This window comes from Sebastes fasciatus, chromosome 11 (genome assembly GCF_043250625.1).
Source record: "Sebastes fasciatus isolate fSebFas1 chromosome 11, fSebFas1.pri, whole genome shotgun sequence".
Classification (NCBI taxonomy): Eukaryota; Metazoa; Chordata; class Actinopteri; order Perciformes; family Sebastidae; genus Sebastes; species Sebastes fasciatus.
In genome coordinates, this window is record NC_133805.1 from 27,312,762 (window position 1) to 27,332,324 (window position 19,563).

Genomic DNA, 19,563 nt, shown 5'->3' on the forward strand with positions numbered 1-19,563 from the left:
AGTTCATTCAGATTCAAACATGCTTGTTTGACAGTTTGTGAAACTCTTGGAGAGACGTAGAAGGATTTTATTGGGGAAAGGGCTGGGCTGAGTTTGGAGGGGGTTTAAAGATTCAGAAAGATAACAGAGAACCCAAAAAGAGTAGGCTACAGGCAAAATAATAATACACAAAACCTGAAAACGAACACCATTCATGTCAGTAAAACACCTCCGGGAGTAAAACATTTCAGAAGATCATCAATGTATCATCATTGGCAAAAACAGGGTAACAGGGACGAGTCAGTGTGGGGGGAAAGGACGTATTGCAACAGGAAGAGGAAGTTGAGATTCAGAGGTGAACTGGGATGGTGATGGATGCGACATAAAGCGAGCAGATACCCACCTATTCATGATCAGATGGACACGATCATTGACTTTAGCGTGGCTGTGTGAAAAGAGTGTGGCAGAGGAGAGATGGCAGCAGGTCACAGAGAGGAGCAGAGACGAGACGAGAAAAGCAAGCGGCAGCGAAAAAATAACGGAAACTTCACAACAACACGACCATAAAGTTAAACACACACCACAACACAGAGTGTGAAAATGTGAACGTTATAACACGGAGGCACACAATGACAGATGTGTGATGAGAACAGAGGTTATAATGGGTGTTTAACAGGGTGTGTTAAGTGTGATTATCCAGAACAGTGTGAGATGAAAGGGGATGAATGTTTTCACCTCACGCTCAACAAAGATCTGTTAACATGCATACACTGTCAGTTACTATTCTTCAGTATTATTGCTTATCAACTTTCCATGGCGGAACCATGTGGTGATTCAGTTTGTGCCTCTCACATAGTCTTAACAAGCATGTGATAAATTTAAGCACATTTTCCTGCATATTGAGAAAAAATATCTTAAATCTTTTCTTTGTATCCAGTCAAATGTATTTGTTTTTAGTCTGGCTGAAATAGTTTTAAGATTTTTTCCTTTTCTGTTGGCAGATAATTTTGCTTAATTTAAGTAATATTTTCCCAATTTTATTGCTTTTTGTCTTTTTTTTAAGAGCTGATTTTTTGCAGTGTATTACATTTGTGTCACAGAGGGAAGCCGCTGTTTTGATGCAGTGGCTTCTGACTGCATGTGTTGCACACTTTATTGTGTTATAGATGATTAGAGATTTTATACAAATGAAAGATTTCATATTTTGATCTTTGAAAAAATCCACAAGGTTGTTTGAAAGCTATTAACAGGATCATCAAGGAATATTTTGTCTGATGCACAATAAAAAAGATTCTCAAGTCATTTCTCAAATTGCAACAGTATCTTTTATTCCCTTGTTTTTCAAAGATAGCCAGGAATTTATTTCTCAGAAAAACAAAAGCTCAGCTGTTTGACTAAAATATAATAATTCTCATCAGGTATTTTTACATTGACTCAAATGTTAAGACACGAGAGGCACAAACTGGAGCTAATTGTGATGATGTGATCATATTTTATTGTTCCACAGATTAATGATTACGAGCAAGTTGTAATTCAAAACTAACAAAATGAGTTACTGAACTTCTCATTTTAATCACAGTTTGGTCTGATGTATTGTATAACATTTTGATAATTTTATATGTAATTTTGCACACGTTTGCCATATTGTGGAATCTATTTAGTTGCCGAGTGTTGGAGATATAAGACAAAGAGATGTCTACCTTCTCACAAATATAATGGAACTAGATGGCACTCGGCTTGTGGTGCTAAAAGCGGCAAAAAATACATTTGAAAAACTCAACAGCTATGTCTCTTTCTCTTTCTGCGCGGTGATACGGTAAGCGGTTGATAATTTCTGGATGATTTCTGGAAAGAGACGTTGGTGTTAACTATTTTTAACTATTTTTTACCACAAGCCGAGTTCCATCTAGTTCCATTATATTGGAGAGAAGGTAGACATCTCTACAGCTGATATCTCCACTACTCGGCAACTCAGACCAAAACACCCTAGATTGATAAATAGCATTACAGGTAAGAGGAAAAATATACATTTTTGATTTTGGGGTGAACTGTCCCTTTTAAGTGCCTTACATTACAAACATAACCAGTGGATAATTGTAGCCTGGTCCATATTCAGCTGTTTGTTTTCAAACATCCAATGAAACAATATTATTACTTCCTCAATATGATGTATTTTATTTTGAAACAGGATGTTGGGGTGTGACATCACAGAAGACAGCAAGGGATCGAACCAATGGCCTACTTGTTACTGAAGGTCAAATGCTCATTTGTCAGGATTTTTAACACCAACCTGACTGTAGATAAACCTTGCTAAACAAAAAAATGAAGTGACTGGAATTAGATGTGGTTGTGTATGAACAGCCTCCCTGTGGGGCCATCTTACTTTTGTTCAAAATACGCAGTTTGTTTGTAATTCAGCTGTATGAACTTAAACAAATTAGATACAAAAGAACAAAAAGTAAACTTCTCAATGATGGTTTGGACCGAAGAAAACAAACAGAAGGCGTCTCACCTGTAGATAGTGCTCTGCTCTTTGGCCACTACAGCCTGGAGGTCGGTGAGCTGGAGGAAGCGGTCGTGGAAGTAGTGCAGGTGGAGGATACACACCAGCAGGAAGGAAGCGGGAATGAAAATCCTTGTGAACAGCATGGAGACATTAAACGTCTCCAGGCCCAGGTCGTCCAAGCTGCATAGATGGAAAAAGATAGAGGAAATAGGAAAAACATGAGACTTGAACTTAAATCTTTTATGAGGTAACTATGAATGAGGAAGCTCTCAGGTGTTAATGTGTATAACTGATTCAGTGAAACTAAGATTGATGATAAAAGATGAACAAAAAAAAGGTCAATAAAAGTCTAAATTCTCTGAATAATTAAAGCTCCAGTCCATAACTTTGAGCAAATATGATAAACAGTTATTTTTATAAAACAGTCACTACATCCTGACAGAAGTGCATGAGACAAATAATAAAGTAAAAAAAAAAAAAACGTGTTCCCCTGCCTCCTCCTGTGAGGTGTGAGAACAGAAAACACAGCTCTACTTGCAAAAATATAAAAAAAAAAAACTTATCAGTATTCCTATAATGTAGGTGATTCAGAGCAGCTCACCCCGTTTGGTTCATTTTCAACATATTCATCCAGAAGGGCGGCGAGTTGTCAAACTGGAAGGTGTAGACCAGGATGAGGACCAGCATGGTGTACATCACCACTGACATCCAGAAGTACTTCAGGATCCTTCGCCACCATTCATAGTGCACCTAGATAAGAATAATTGTGATTATTATGTTTCAGGGGTTATGAATTCTGTGACATTAACAGCTATAATGCTTTAGAGGACATCTGGATTTAGGGTGACTGATCTCTGTTTACCATGGTAGGGGTTATAAAACAGTCAAGAATACACTTTGGATTATGAGCTTGCTGTACACAAACTGTATGACATACTAAAATTGTCAGCACCTTCTGTCTTTGGGAAATTGAATTTGGAAACTTTACAGCGTCCCACCCATATGCTAAGTTTGGAATAAACACATACAGTACCGCTTAGCAAACAGCCTTTAACAGATGACAGTACTTTTTTGAATGCATCCAATTTGGTTTCAAAGGGCTTTTTAAAAAGCAAAAGAGGTCATCAAACATTTTTAGTCTGAAGATTTGGGCAAATTAAAGAGAATTTATTTTATTTTATGTGAAATGTCTGGCCAGCTCGACAGTCAGGGAGCAGCCGGGATTTCCCTTGAACAGCTTCAATCGTGTGCTTGTAAACATTTTTGAAAAAAATGTTTAACACTGAAGATAACTGAGGGGAAACTTCAGAGAAGCATGTGGGAATGTGTGGCTACATACAGTATGTGTACAAGGCATTTACAATCACCGGCGTGTTTTGTTACCTGGTAGAGCGCCACACAGGAGAGGAACAGCATCATGTAGAGGATCTTGTACATGACGATGGTTCCCTCGAAGCTGACAAAGAAGAACATGCCGCCACAGATGTAGATCCAGTATTTGACCAGCATAGCCATGACCATATTGCCCAGAACCTGCATGATGTCCTGCTCACCGCCCTCCTCGGAGTCCTCTTCCTCTATAAAACACAGCAGCCAATCAGAAACCTCTGCACTAACTGACTAATACTGACTACCTTTCCAGTCAATCAGTCAGCAGACCTTCCTAACTAGCCTATATATACACACATACTGTATATACACATAGTAAACAACCTGTAGTAGGAGGCTGAAGGTGTTTACAAAGACTTTTCCAAAAAACTGAGAACAAGAGATGAAGATGAACACCTGGCATTCATTTTGACCAACAACAGATGGCAACTATAGTTATATTATTTTTATAAGTAATTTTTCTTTTTAAGTTTTGGTGACACTTTACTTACAAGCAGTAGATAAACATTTAATAGAGGGTTTATAACACACTAAAATGTAGTTGTAAGCACATAAAAGGACATTTTCAATTGTTTTAATTGTTTATTAATGTACAGTTTGTCAACAATTATAACTTCTCCTATGAAGGCATATAATATATTATTATTACAACTATGTTTTACTATTTTGTCATTCATTATCTGTTTATATAAACCCTATTAAATATTCAAATACTGCTTATAATTGTTAATTGTTGATGGGTGAAAGTTAAAATAAATATAAAAATAGAGCCTCTATATCCGAGTGTAAATTTACATTTTCCTCGGGTCATCTCAGCCTTCTACAAAGCCTTAGTGGAAAGTAGAGGAGTCTATACATAAAAAAACAAATGAAACAAAAATATAGAAATTTCAGACGGAGAATAGCATAAAATGTGTTTGACACGGTGTACTACTACTAATGGGTATGAAGAGAGTTTGGTTGGAAGAATCAAAACACCCCAGATCAAAAGCAGACAGCTAAAGACCCAGCAACCATGTTGGAGACTCGGTGGCAACCTGGAGGCCAAACATACTGATGTTTTCTGGAGCTGCACTAAACTAAAGCTTTTCTACAATAATGTAAATACAAGTGGTACTTGGATAAGTATTTTTAGTTTTAGTTTAGTTTATTTGAGAGAAAGGACAGAGCAAATTAATAAATACACATTGTATAAAATAATGCCAGAATTAGCCAAAAGACTATTTTTCATTTATAGTTCCTGGCCAAGGCTTCCTAAAATACAATACTGTCGCTGGCACGGAGGCATAAAAAGCTATAACAAGAAACTGGTCTAAGGCTGAGCCTCCAGGGAAAGAACAATGTTTTGAGATATCTATTCAATGGAAAAGCTGACATATCAACTAAAAGTTTTCTTCAACAAGAACTGGGAAAAATAGATAATTTACATGAAACATGATGCCAATAACTGAGAATGTATACATGTCCGAACTGCCCCTGACAACTGTTTTCATTATATTTGTTCAATGTTGTATTGTTTGGTGTTGTACAGTACAGATGCTCATGATGTCCAGAACTGAAAACGCAATACATTTGTTTTTTAATTTTCAGAAATTGAGATTTGTTTTCGGAACATAATGGAAGGTAAAAATGTGTCGACTGCTTGGTAGACTATGAATGAACAACTGAATTTGTTTTGAAAGAAATACTGAAAAGTCTTATCTGACCTTGGCCTTTAGCCCTCATGAACAGGGAGGGTAAAATCTGGATCGCATCAGCATTCTTTCATCATTATGAAAAGAAACTAAAGAGTATAATGTGAGCAGTGTGAACTAACCCAAATAAATCTGAAGGCTTCCAAACAAAGGCCAGATACCTCAATCTTTTTTATCCACCATCTACAAATGTTGAAATAAAAAAATCACCAGCCACTCTCATAATTTCACCAATTTGTGTTAGTTCAGATACCTTTCAAATGATAGTTGTATATTTTCACACGTACAGTACGGGTGGAGCTAGCAGCTTATACTGTAACCTATAATATATTATATACCCATCTTATTTCTACTATAATCAAAACTATAAATAAAAGAAGAGACCAGGACTTACCCTTCTTCTTCTGATCATCCACATGAACATCTGAGAGACCAGCACTGTCTTCTTCTTGTTTTTCCAATCTCTCTGTAAGCGTTTGTCTCAGCAGCAGCCAGAAGCTCAGCAGACACAGGACCTACACACAATAAATAAAATGTTTCGACCAACAAAAAAGAAAAGATGACCTAATAAATCATTGGCATTTACTTTAACTTGCTGAGATCACAATATGGGTGGTCAAAACAACATGAGGAGACATATACATACAAATTAGAATTGAGTTTCTAAACTTTCCGGCACGTGTTGCCTTCATCTGACACTTAAAATAAACTGTAAAATACAAATTGACCCAGGTGTGAAGTATAATTGCATCCCGACACATGCACTGTTTAATAAAACTGTAGTATGAGTGATAATAAACACACCACTGCAAGTCTGTGGTGACCGACTGGCAGATAAAATGGCATTCTAGACAGTTAGGTATTTGAGTCATCCCAAAACATGTCAAAACACTACAAAGCTGACCTTTACATTGAGACTGCCATCTCTTATTTAATGAATTGACTATTAAATAGACACAGTTTGACAGTATGTTCCATTAGCTGCATACAGAGCATATCTATTGCATTAGAAATCCTTGCACATATTAAATCACATTTGTGTTTTCAGATCACAGGTCGACCCTCAATCTAAAGGTCTGTTTAAACGACAGCATACACAGAACGACATGGCGATGGCAAAAACAAGAAAGTTATCGGTCTTAAACTCCCAAACCTTACCTTGGATGAAATTGAGTGGAAAGGGTTGTTCTTCTTGACAAAGAACCCAGAGACTTTCTTATAGTCCATGTCCTCAAAACTCCAAATGTACTGCAGAACTATCAGCAGGTTGCCGTAGGCCACCATGAAGGGGGAAGAAAGCATGGCGTAACGCCTCCGGTCCCTCACCATCCACAGCATGCAAGACCAGAGGAGGAAGACAAACGTCAGCCAGCTGACGTACGTGATGCTCCACGCCTGAAGAGAACAAATCACAGAACATTTAAAACTCTGCTGTTGATGAAGGATTAATGAAGGTAAGATACAAAGATGTGCGGGCTGACTCTTGGCTGTGTCCGCTCAGTTTTCACTCCCTTTATCTACAGAGGCACAACATGATGTATGACATGTCATATATTCCAACAGTAGTGGAAGAAGTATTCAGATCCTTTACTTAAGTAAAAGTACTAATAGCACACTGAAAAATACTCAAATACAAGTAAAATGCCTGCATTTAAACCTCACTTAAGTAAAAGTAATCACAAATTAATTGCACATCGCATCTGTTCAAAATTTACCTTAAAGGGAGATTTGTCAATTATTTAATACTCTTATCAACATGGGAGTGGACAAATATGCTGCTTTATGCAAATATATGTATATATTTATTATTGGAAATCAATTAACAACACAAAACAATGACAAATATTGTCCAGAAACCCTCACAGGTACTGCATTTAACATAAAGAATATGCTCAAATCATAACATGGCAAACTGCAGCCCAACAGGCAACAACAGTCAAGTCAGCACACTGACACACTGACAGCTATGACTTGCCCCAAACTGCATGTGATTATTATAAAGTGGGCATGTCTGTAAAGGGGAGACTCGTGGGTACCCAGAGAACCCATTTTTGTTCACATATCTTGAGGTCAGAGGTCAAGGGAAAACGGCCATGCTAGTTTTTCCTCGCCCACATTTTTTTTCTAGTTTCATATGATGCCAGTATCTTCACTCTAGCTTTAAAACTGAGCCCGCTACAACATAAAAATCGCAAGTTGCGTTAATGCGTTAAAGAAAGTATTATAATAGGCATTAAAACCAATTTGCGTTAACGCGTTATTATCGCGTTAACTTTGACAGCCCTAGTAAACAGTGCTTTGTTTACGTAGCCGGTCTGGCCATGCATGCATGTTAGTGCATATAATATCCAGTGTGTGACCCACTGGCTAGTTAATCGCCACCGTTCTGCACCGCGCTCATACCGCAGTTTTGGTTGATAACGCCATCCCGACCCATGGCCTTCTCACGGAGGCTAAGCACCCACCCTCTGGTTCCCACTCATGTAAACACTGTTATTTCTGTCAGCACTATTGCCATTGTTTGCACCGTTAACTGCAAGCCGCCAGCTCAGCCGCCTCCATGTTGAGAGCCGTTTGGAGGCAATCCCTCAATCATAAAGTGTCTGTGTGTTACCAAGTCAAAGCCAAAGTCCAACTACAAAACTCAGATGTATTTAACTATGATTCATCCAGGAATATTAATTTCCAGTAGTTCTACTGGAGCAGAGGGTTTAACGGTCTTGCTCAAGTGTATCTTAAACAAAGCTGATCAAGGAGGCAGGAGTGTTTGGCATTTACTTACCATGCCAGCAGGTCTGTGGGTTTGAATGTGTTACTTAATAATGTTAATAATGTTCATGTCATGTCAAATTAAACTGTAAATATAAAACGCAAGCTGGAAACCAACAATCACATCTTCATTGCAATGGTTTTAAGCAAGAGAAGGCGTTTAGGGGATTTTATTTTACGTAAATTACATTCCCACTAACAGCCAACTCTACTTAAAGAGAGTCATTTCTGGAACAGTTTGTTTATGGTCAATTTTACATACACAAATGCAGCATAAGCCAGCTTGTGTAGCTCCCAGGTTACACCATCTGCGGGCTGCATTACTCACCATCATGGCTATGAGAGCACAGATGTAGCTCTGTTTCATGACGAAGTGGAAGATTTTGACCATCGCACTGACTCCTCTTTCCTTCATCCCATCCTCTCCTCCCTCAGACTTCTCCTCTCCTCCCTCCAGCGCCGATTCCTCCGGTGGAACACACACCTCATACACACACTCCTTCTTCTCTGGTTGGACACAGAAACACAACTCGCTGTTAGAATAGTGTGGCATATTGAGTTAACCCATGAGCCTCACTTTCAAAAAAGTTACTCTGGTGTCACAAAAACTGCCATAAAAATATTATATATTAATATCATTTTTCAGTTAAATTTTTAACCAACATCAGCCCTGATCATAACTACCAAATATTAATTAATTTTCAGAATTTTAACTCTTTAAATGCAAGTTTGTTAACATAATGCCACCGTGGTTTTTCATGAAAAAAAACAACAACCCACAACCAAGGACCATGCTACTAGCATGGCTAAAAGTTTGTAGTCTCCAAGCCCAAAACAAGACTTTACAAAGCTCCTACAGTAACAGAAGACATTAAACAGCTGGATACACAAGCTGTCAAGTGCCCCCCCACCTCCAACCCCAGGACTAGTAAATTGACTGTGACATGTAAAATCAGTGAAGTGCCCCTTTAAGACAATTCTGTGAATTCAGTGGCAACAAAGTAAAAGTACAAAGAAAGAGTCAAGATAGTAAATGTTGTACAATCAAAAGAAAGCAAATGTCTTTTTAAATACACTATTAATGTCAAAATACAACAAAAAGATGAGAAGACAAATGTTCGTTTAGTTTTTTTTATATCTTGTTCTGTAAAGGTTAATGTCACCCTTCCAGAAACTCGGAAAAACAGCCAAAATGGGAGTTTTGAGTTTATCCACCGGGTTTTAGGAGTTTCTAAATGTGAGTCTCAGAGTTTGTCTCAACCACATAACCTTTGAAGTAAGCAGCTTACTGTAAAAACAACCATAATATGCGTTACGAAATTTCCACATGGCATCAGTGCTACTCTAGGATGTAACATTTCTCTATATTGTGCTTCCTCATCATGTGCCACATGTCATATTTAATTGACGTTGCTTTAAAATGACGGCTCTGAAGCAAGGATGTCTCATTTGTTAAATGCCTGTTGCCTCGACTCCTCTCTCCTTGTGTCTCGTCCTCGCCTCCTCCGCTTGTATCCCTAGTGGGAGGGACTAAGACGCGAAGAGAGGAGGCGAGGAAAGGAATTGAGGATGTACAAACTGAGAAATGCCTGCTTCAGTAACCTCTACGTTATACCATCTGTAACCTGAGAAGAATCTGCTGTGATTTTATCATTTTCTAGTAATTTAGTTTTTTGTATTCTTTCTACAGTAGTTCTACTCTATTTTCATGTCATACAATTTCATCTTTTCAAGGAAATTTAGAGGGAAGACGCAGCTCACCTGTACCATCACTGGGCTGGTCCAATTTATACTGGGGGGTGGAATACAAGTCTAGACAGACTGGTCCGTTCTCAGTTGTGACGAAATCAAAGGACGTCCCGTTGGGCACAGCCTGTAGATCATCGTCACAAATTACAAATAAAAAAGTATCTGAGGAACAGGTTTGTTATGGGATCACACTACTGTACTGCATCCTGCCCCACAAAGGCAAACAGGAGTAACTTAGCTTATGTGTGATCAAATGATTCACCAACTGGGTATTGATTTTTCACTAGATAATCAGCAGGATTATAGATGTGGCTTTTTGTTTCAGTTAGTTTGTTAGCAGCTTAGCTACAACACGTTGGCTTTGTAGGGCAGTACAGGGATTTCTTCTACTTTTCACACTGCACATTCTTTATTTTAACCCGGCACAACCTGCCTTATAACCCAGAGCTAACAAGCATTTTATAAAATAGAAGTCCAAAGGGAGTTACTTGGATATGTACTCTACTTTTCTGTTGCTTTGGTACATATGGAAAATACAAGCTACAGACTTAAAACTTGTTGGGGGTGCCTCAGACAAAATTTGGACCCATAAAATTTAGACTTTTTACTGACTTTTAAACACACTGGCAGAATGACCATTTCATCCAAATCTGTCCTATATTCACCAGATATGTTTCCCTCATTAATGTGTTGCAAAACAATTACAGGTAAGAACATTTCCTGCAGGAATGAGTCCTAAAACCCGGAAATGAGTTGGCATTTTGCACTGCCAGTTCCCTCGATTCCAAGTCAGTTTAAAAAAAAAAAAAATTTGAATGGGTTTTTGGTTAGATGCCTGAAATAAGATCTGTGGTTAACACAAGCTGAAGAGATTAAAACGTTTTCTTCTATGACATAAAATGTGTCAGTAAATATCCCACTCGTGAATTTTCAAACCTCTATATGTCTTAAAAAAGTTGATTTCTAACAAGTGGCTAAATGAGACTACAGAAACATTAATTGTCATCACACCGCACACTAGTCTGCCTTTATGCTGCAATTCATTGTACTCGGAACTCAAAAATAAATGACCTCTGACACAGAAAGGTACAACAGAACGGCCATTCAAGTCAGAATTCCAAGTCGGAAACTCCGGCAACATTAATCTAGTTTGAGGTCGCCGACATAAACGCACCTGACGTCACATCAAAATGGCGGCGAATTTGAAAATGAATTTTTTGCTTTATGTACTGTTTTATGCAGTGTTTGTGTTGTGAAAAATGCTGTAATAATGTTGTAGCTGCTATTTCCATTCTCATTCAGTTGATTTGTACTTGATAGAAGTCTTTGTGAGCATGCGGTACTAGTCAACTCTTCTCGTCTCTTTAAACAGGGTTCCCGCGGATCCTTAAAATGTTATAAATTAGATCAATTAGATTAGATTCTCTAGTTGTTAATTTAAAGATGGTTACTTTATATGCATTACTCTTCGCTAATGGCGCTGTAGTAATTGATGTAGGTCTTCTGTAGATGCTTGTAAAGCTCAGACACTAACATACATACATACTTAAACACATCCAATCATCAATTTGATGCGGGCGTCCATGCACTGGGACGCATTAAGATTGGAAGTCGGAAATACCGACTGGGAATTATCGACTTCCGACTTGCAATGGATTGCAGCATTGGCTTAGTGGTGGTGACGTTGAAGTCATGTGACCGTGGTGTAGTTTGTTTATTGCCTAACGTTAGCTTTTTACTTCGGGCGATTGCATTTACGCTTCAAAAATCATAAAAGTGGTGTTCATTTATAAAGCTTATCTTGCTGAACGAAACATGTAAGTATTGTTTAAGAACGTTTGTTTGCCACAGAGCTTATTTTCTGCAATAATCCAAAACCCAATGGAAAAATCCCATTGGCTTGTTGTCGAGGGAACCAGGGCGATGCTAACTTCCTGATTGGCCTACAAAAATACGTCATCCCTGCAACACAAACAACTTTTTTTTAATCTTCCTGACATCCTTCCTTCCATGTTTCCTACTCTCAGGCACTTGAGCACAGTGGCTTTATGATTACAGCTTGACACCTGAATAGGTGTAGTACAGTATATATACAGTACAGTAGCTCTGGGCTGACAGACACAGTGGGAAAAAATAAGTTAAACATGAACTTTAAAACTCAGGGTTAAGGATAACTCTGTTCAATCAGTGTGCAGTGTGAAAAGCATTTTGCAGTGATTCCTTTTCTTGCAGCAAGACTGAGGGTTGAAGGGCGGTAAGATGCACAGATTTAAGACACATCCAGAGCAGCCCCCACCTCAGTTGTACTGAAGCCATCCAGGGTGGAGAGGAGCTATGGAGGAGAAAAGAGCATACAAGGCAAGGTGTGTTATCGATGAGCTGCTGAAGTCAAAGGCCTCCTTGTTCTTTATAGTCGCTGATAAGCAGGAACAAAGTCGGGCAGCACTACTCTGTAAATCGAGCCCATCACTCATCTGTGTCTGCACACCCTAAAAGCTTTTAAACCTCAGGAGGTGGCCGGTGGAGACAGACTACGGACCTTGATATGGGAGCAAGGTCAGAATGTGTGTGTGTGAGAGTTTGTGTGTGTGTGTGTCTGTGCATTTCCAGCTGAAATCTTTCCAGGGATGAGTCTATTACGAAGGTGAAAGCTCGGCTAAAACAAGATGTGAGCTTGTGAAAACAATCAACAGCTACAGCTTGAGTTCACAGTTTAACAAAGAGTCAATTTTCATATTTATTTCTACTACTATGACACTAAAATAATACAGGACTGTTCCATTCCATCTCATTATTGTTTAACAGCTACACTGAATCAAATGGTAACACTTTCTATGACACCCATGTCTATAATGCATTATAAACATACGTATAATCTGCTTATAGCACTCTATAATTATAGTTTTATATATATATATAAATATTCTAAAATATATATAATATCTATTCTAAAATATTATATATATATTATATATTATATATATATATATAATATATTATTTATAATGAGTTATAACAATAATCATAACACATAAAGAATGTTATAATAATTTATAAGGTCAGGTATCATAATGCTTCATAATTGCTGCTTTTTTTGCAAGGATCATAGTGTATTATAAATCCCAAAGTTGTAATAAATTATTTTTTTTATAATTAATTATAATTGCTGTTATAATGCATTATAGTGTGATTATAAGTTAGTGGTCATTGTTTGATTTAAGTAAATTGAAAAAATATTTTTAAATTTATGCACAAACAACACACAACACTGTAAAATATATTTGACTTTACTTAAAGCAAACAATGACCCCATATAGTAACTTATACTCACATTATAATGCATTATAACAAGATTATAATGTATTACAACTATGGGAATTATAATACACTATGATCCCTCCAAAAAGAAAAATGTCAGTGAGTGACCAGCAATTATGAAGTATTATGATACATGAGCTTATAAGTCAAAACAAAATGCTTTATAATGAGTTATAATTATTGTTAAAAAGCATTAGGGATATTTATTAGTGCTTATAACTATAATTATACAGTGTTATAAGCAGATTAAAATGCATTATAAGTATGTTTATAATGCATTACGGACACGGGCATCATAGAAAGTTTGGGCCCGATTCCCCCCTCCCGACAATCATCAGCAAAGCCCTGACTATTTGATGGTTCTAAAAATTATCTTTCCAGATATTCCTGTCGTGAGGTATGTGAAGAGTGTTTTTTACATCCCCCGATTGGCTCGGAAGTCCATCCTGGCCACACAAATTTCAAATATTAAACATGTTCAATATTTACAATTGGATATCCTGTTGTATGTGTGTGTGTGTGGGGGGGGGACCCCGAGGACAGACGATGACGCAGTCACGTGCGAAAGAATGATGAGTTGAGAACCAAGCTGGCAGAACGCAAAGCATAAAGTAAGATGGACCTCAGGAATGGAGGACCGACTTGTTGATTTGTGGCAACAACACTAGTGTTTATTTAACATGTCTCCATGACTTCATCCATCCATCCTTCCTTCGTGAATATTCAGTACAAAGTAGAAAAAAAAACTAACATCACTAATTCTCTCTGCCTGTCGTCCGCCATGTTTGTTTACAGTGAAGTCACGTTTTTTATAGTCGGGACTCTTGTGTTCATGAATGGAATCTGTTAGTGTGTGTTGTGCTGTTTTGGTCAAATCGTTGCCCTCCACACACTAAAGGAATAAAACTGTTAAATTTAACATAATATGTTGTTATGTGTGGGCTCTCTCACGTTTTCAACATCTGTTAAGATTTGAAAATTCTTTTAGTGTGGGCCAGCCTTTACCCATCAAATTGTTCCAGGTCAACATTAGTTATCAGTTGTAAGAACGCAACAAGGAAATGTGTTATTTGGCATTTTAGCAGCCAAGCTTGTTGAAAAAATAAAGCACTTCAGAAGTTGAAGAAAAATATTCTCAACAGATCTTCATGATATTTTTAAGTCTGTTGCTTTTGAAAAACAATTTCTTAAGCATGTATTCATGTTTTTTTACAAAGGGATCCTGTATACGTGTAGTACAATGGTATCCTAACCAAAGGATGATTACTTCATGACCTGTCCAATGATTAATACTTTGTGAGTCATGTGTATGTGTGTTAACCCTGACGTACGTTTCTCTCATCTGTGCACTGGCGTGACTCCCACCACTTCATCCTCTTCCCGTTGGCCGAGTTATTCGTTCTGATTCCATCCGGATCTTCCTCCTCATACATATCGCCGTCCTTGCAGTCCTGAGAAAACATAGATAAACAGTTTGGATGATACGTATCTTCACCACTAGACTATGAGCTCAGTCCACTATTGTGTAACAGAGATGATACTGTCAAGAACCAGAGTTTTAATCAGCTTCTACTAAACACTGTTTTACAGAGTAGGAGTGCCGTAGCTGAGGAGGAGGTGGGTGACCTTTTAAAAGAGGAAATGAGGTCGTTTTTCTGTAAATCCTCAGCATTTCTTACCATAAATGTTCTGTATTTTATTCACAGTAATATCAGACTATCATGCTTTGAAGTTCAAGGATCTAGTAGAGTACAAGATGCACAAATTATGTACAAAACAAGAAGTAATAAACTTCTTTGCCACATACAGAACATGTTGTCAGACAGAGAGGGGTTATAACCTAAGAGGAAAATGTAATCTAACCACTAGGAAGAGCCTGTGTACACTGTATATATTTTTAGGGTGAATTTATGTAATGTGTTAGATTAAATTAAGTTCATTATTTAAGTCATTTAAGTTATAGAAAGGGGTAGGACCTTATAAATGTTTACTTCTGCCTACTCCTCTTTGAACATATGATATTTATTTAGAATTTGCTGCACACGTTTACTGTTCATTTTATTGGTTATTCTTGTTTTGTTTTCTTCAGTGCTGGAAGAAGTACTCAGATCTTTTATTTGAGCAAAAGTAGCAATACCACAGTGTAGAAATACTCTGTTACAAGTGAAAGTCCTGCATGCAAAATCTTGCTTTAGTAAAAGTACAAAGTAGTAGCATTAAAATAGACTTAAAGTACAAAAAGCAAAAGTACTCATTTTGCAGAAAGGCCCTTTTCAGAATCATATATATCATATTATTTGATTATAATTAATGTGTCCATCACTAAAGTTGCAGCTGGTAAAGGTGGGGCTAATTTGTATTACTTTATATACTATTGGATAGCTTAATAATTTATTAGTTGATTTATATTTTGTATTATTAATTTGAATCTGCAAAGTAGATTGTAACTGTAGATGCCATATAAATGTAGTGAAATTAAAATATTATTACAATAATAATATATTACAATATTAGCCTCCAAATTTTAGTGGAGTAGAAGTATAAAGTAGCATAAAACGTAAATACTCAAGTAAAGTACAAGTATTGCAAATTTGTACTTAAGTACAGTACGTGAGTAAATGTACTTTCTTATTATTCGTTACATGTTCTATCTATCATCTTGGCAGTGTCCAGGTGGCTCAAATATCACAAAATACTGGAAAGAACTGCACAAAAAAGTTATTTACTTGCAGCCTTTAAGACATATTTTCTTCTTAAATTCACATTGGAAAGAGAATTCCACTTGTTTTCAGTGCAATTTCCCGTGTTTCAGGAATTTTGAATGTCAGACAGAATAATGCTGTACTAAAAAACAAGACTCGATCCAAAAAAATTAAAGAAAAAGAGTAAATTGTAAAATATTAGGGTTCAATAACAGATACTTTTTTTTCAATTTTTCAGTAAAATGAGAATTTGATTTAATAAAATCCGTTCATACACTGAAACTTATGCCTGAAGAAGAATTTTAGTTTTCATTATTGGCTGTAGTTGTGTTTCTAGTTCTGGTAACGGTGAAGATATGTTTTCCTTGTGGATTCAACATAATTATTTGTTAATAAAACAAACATGAAGCCCAGACTGCACAATCAAAATGTTTGCTCTATAACTAAATCATTACGCTGACGCTATTATGCAATCGCCATTTTTGCATGTCTTTGTTTTCAGTCTGCAGTCAGATATTGATTCCTCGTGTCTCGTTACTTTGGATACTTTTATTAAAATATGATTAAACTATTCTGTTTTCACAGTTTTTACAGCATTGGCGAACTAATGCTGAATAAACACAGACGATGAACTAAAAGTCAGGCATTAAATTAATTGAGATACTGTAACAGTGCATCCAGCTTTTTCCTGTCTTTTTGGCAAAGACGAGATCCATCATAATCTGGCATCTTCACTATTGAACAAACCTGTCAGCTGCTGATTTATGTTGTAATCATGTTTTATTATTAGCGTCGTCTAAAGTGTAAGAGTAGGTGAAATCACACACACACACACACACACACACACACACACACTCCTCTGTGGAGAGATCAATAATGCATACAGCCCCGCAAGTTTACAGGGAAGTATTGACCCCTCTATAAAAACACTAATCTATAACTCCATTACAGGGCAGAGGAGCTGAGCCTCGAGCTCTGAGGCGAAGGAAGACGGGTTGAATTCAGGAGCGAGTGTCTTCATGACATTTCCCACATTACATGACATTTCATTGAGAACTCCACTAGCTCCACTTCAGCAGTGGGAGTTGAGTCTGTATCAAATAAAGGTGAAGTCTTCAATAACGATTGGATACGTCTTGAGCCAATCAGTTATGAGATACAACAGTCTTTTAAAGGGTCAGTTCACCTAAAATTAAAAAAAAATTAAAATAATTTTGGTATTTAATCAGGCAGATCATTTTGGTTTAATTTACCCAGGTTTTGATGTTGCTGCCACCCCAATAAAATGGAGGTGAATGGAATTTCATTATTTTATGTTAAAAAATATAAAAAAAATGTTTTGTCATTTGTGTGAACTGGCCCTTTAAGTTCAATCAAAATCATGTGACACTGCAGTGGTTATTCAGAGTTAGTGCTGTCACGATATCAGACTTTCACTACAGTTACACGGTTATCGTGGTGGAAAAGAATTCACGATAACGATACTATTGCGATATCTATAGAAAATTAAAAAAAATAATAATAATGTTATCAGTCAAATTCATCTTTAACTTTGTTTATTGTGCATTTTGTCTCTTTTTTGGCAAATGAATTACACTAAAAATACAAATATAGGGAGGTGGATAAAGAATCTGTAACAATAGTTTTACTTAGGTGTGATTTAAGAGGTGCTGGATTATTTACACAATATTATCATATGTGTATTATTAACATGATATAAATATTTCATTTCTAAAATATCACCAATTCCGGTATTTCACCACACACCTATTCAGGGTTTAAAATGTTTGACTGTTGAGTGATTTGACTAACTACAAGTAAGTTAATGAGTAAGTTAATTACAACTCCCTCATCAGGTCAATTTGTGTATATTTAACTCCAGTGTTAATTGTAAAAAAAAAATCAAAAGTCCCCCATACTGTCAATCACTTGTCCTGACTTTATTAAAGGACATGTACACATTTTTTCAAGTCTGTCTTAAAACAATAGTCAAGTGTCCATATGAACACTGAAACAGGTTTTGTTTCTTGTAATAATTCCTCCTGTTTATACTGGCCATTTAAAGAGCCATCCCCAATGTGCTTTCAATGGAAGAGATGGGGGGACAAAATCCACAGTTAAAAAGAAAAATCTAAATTTGGAAGATACTGACTTGATTTGATTTACTCAGAACACTGAAACCTCATACTAACTTCAGATAAGAGTGTATTTTTACTCATGGAGGTGGATTTTGTCCTCCATCTCTTCTATTGAGAGTGTGTTAGAAGGGGATCTTTTAAAGGTGAGTGCGAACAGGTGTAATGATTACAGCAAGCAAAAACTGTTTCAATGTACATATGGGCACCTGAATATTGTTTTAAAACCGACTCAACAGGATTAATTTGACCAAAAACTGTTAATAAAATGACTACAAGTGATTGACAGTGTGTGGGAATTTTAGTTTTTTCTTAGTCAGAGTTTACAATCTGATGCGTCTGTCAATAAGACTTTCTAGTATAAAACTTTACAGTAACTGAACCCAGTTTTAATTAAAATTATAAATACGATGTCACATTTTTAGATACAGAGTGCCTCATCTACAGTGAGTTTCATGTTTTAACATTTGTACAACTACCAAAAATGTATCAACGCTTCATAAGTCGTCAAATTTGGACCAGTGGCATCTGAGTTGTTATGTAACAGTTACATTTACCCCTATAGAAGAGCACTGGAACATGGTGCCAAGATGCATCCTGCCTTCATGCTTTGTCAAAATTAGACCACCAGTGTCTCAGATAACACCTGAGCTACGGCGGACGATCCAGCCAACGATCGATCGTCCTGGAATCTTCCATCAATACAGTTTCTCTGATCACGAGGCCACCTGGCTGCCCATTTAATTCAATCTGCTTCTATTTCTGTTCACTGTCTGGAATTTACTGAGGAGCCGTATGGGGGTGTTGTGTTTGCCGAATTCATCTAGACATCTCTGATTCCCAATGACTGCCTGCATCCACCCAGTTTTACATTAACTGCAAATCCAGCTTTCTCCAAGCAGGAACTCAATCAAGTTTAACAGCACAAATAATAGTTAAATCACACAGTGTTGGCGGGGAGAAAGGCTGAATAATTTTATCTGGAGGTGATAATCTAGGTCCATTTCACTTTTCTGTTTCACTTCAGGGTTGTAATTAAATAAAAGCCCACCCTCAGATGCACTAACTCTTATTCACTTTAGCTGTGATTTTGTGTTTAAAGCTGCAGTCGGTAACTTTGAGCAATAAGTTCTTTTTAGTTATTATATCCTGACAGTGCATGAGACAGATAATTCCTCTGTGCTCCTAATGGCATTTGCAAGATTTCACAGCGCGTCTTGTGTTTTTCCATGATACGTTGGCTAGAATCTTTTGTAGGTGAAGTTATACAAGTAATTCATTATTATTGTTGTAATGATTATTATGACTGTTTATCAATTATT

General features: G+C 36.9%; 1 protein-coding gene across 5 annotated transcripts in view; it reads right to left on the minus strand.

The window, feature by feature from the left end:
• Positions 1-19,563, minus strand: part of piezo2b (piezo-type mechanosensitive ion channel component 2b) — a 118,529-nt gene that overhangs the window by 51,329 nt on the left and 47,637 nt on the right. For 4 of the 5 annotated variants that reach the window (XM_074651936.1, XM_074651935.1, XM_074651938.1 and 1 more), the window contains exons 9-17: positions 14,736-14,855; positions 12,383-12,418; positions 10,099-10,210; positions 8,666-8,844; positions 6,727-6,963; positions 5,963-6,083; positions 3,869-4,062; positions 3,087-3,235; positions 2,492-2,665 (exon numbers count right to left, since the gene is read on the minus strand). In XM_074651936.1, the coding sequence (XP_074508037.1) occupies positions 2,492-2,665; positions 3,087-3,235; positions 3,869-4,062; positions 5,963-6,083; positions 6,727-6,963; positions 8,666-8,844; positions 10,099-10,210; positions 12,383-12,418; positions 14,736-14,855 (1,322 nt within the window). The remainder of the gene's footprint in view (positions 1-2,491; positions 2,666-3,086; positions 3,236-3,868; positions 4,063-5,962; positions 6,084-6,726; positions 6,964-8,665; positions 8,845-10,098; positions 10,211-12,382; positions 12,419-14,735; positions 14,856-19,563) is intronic. The other variant, XM_074651937.1, reaches the window with a different exon arrangement.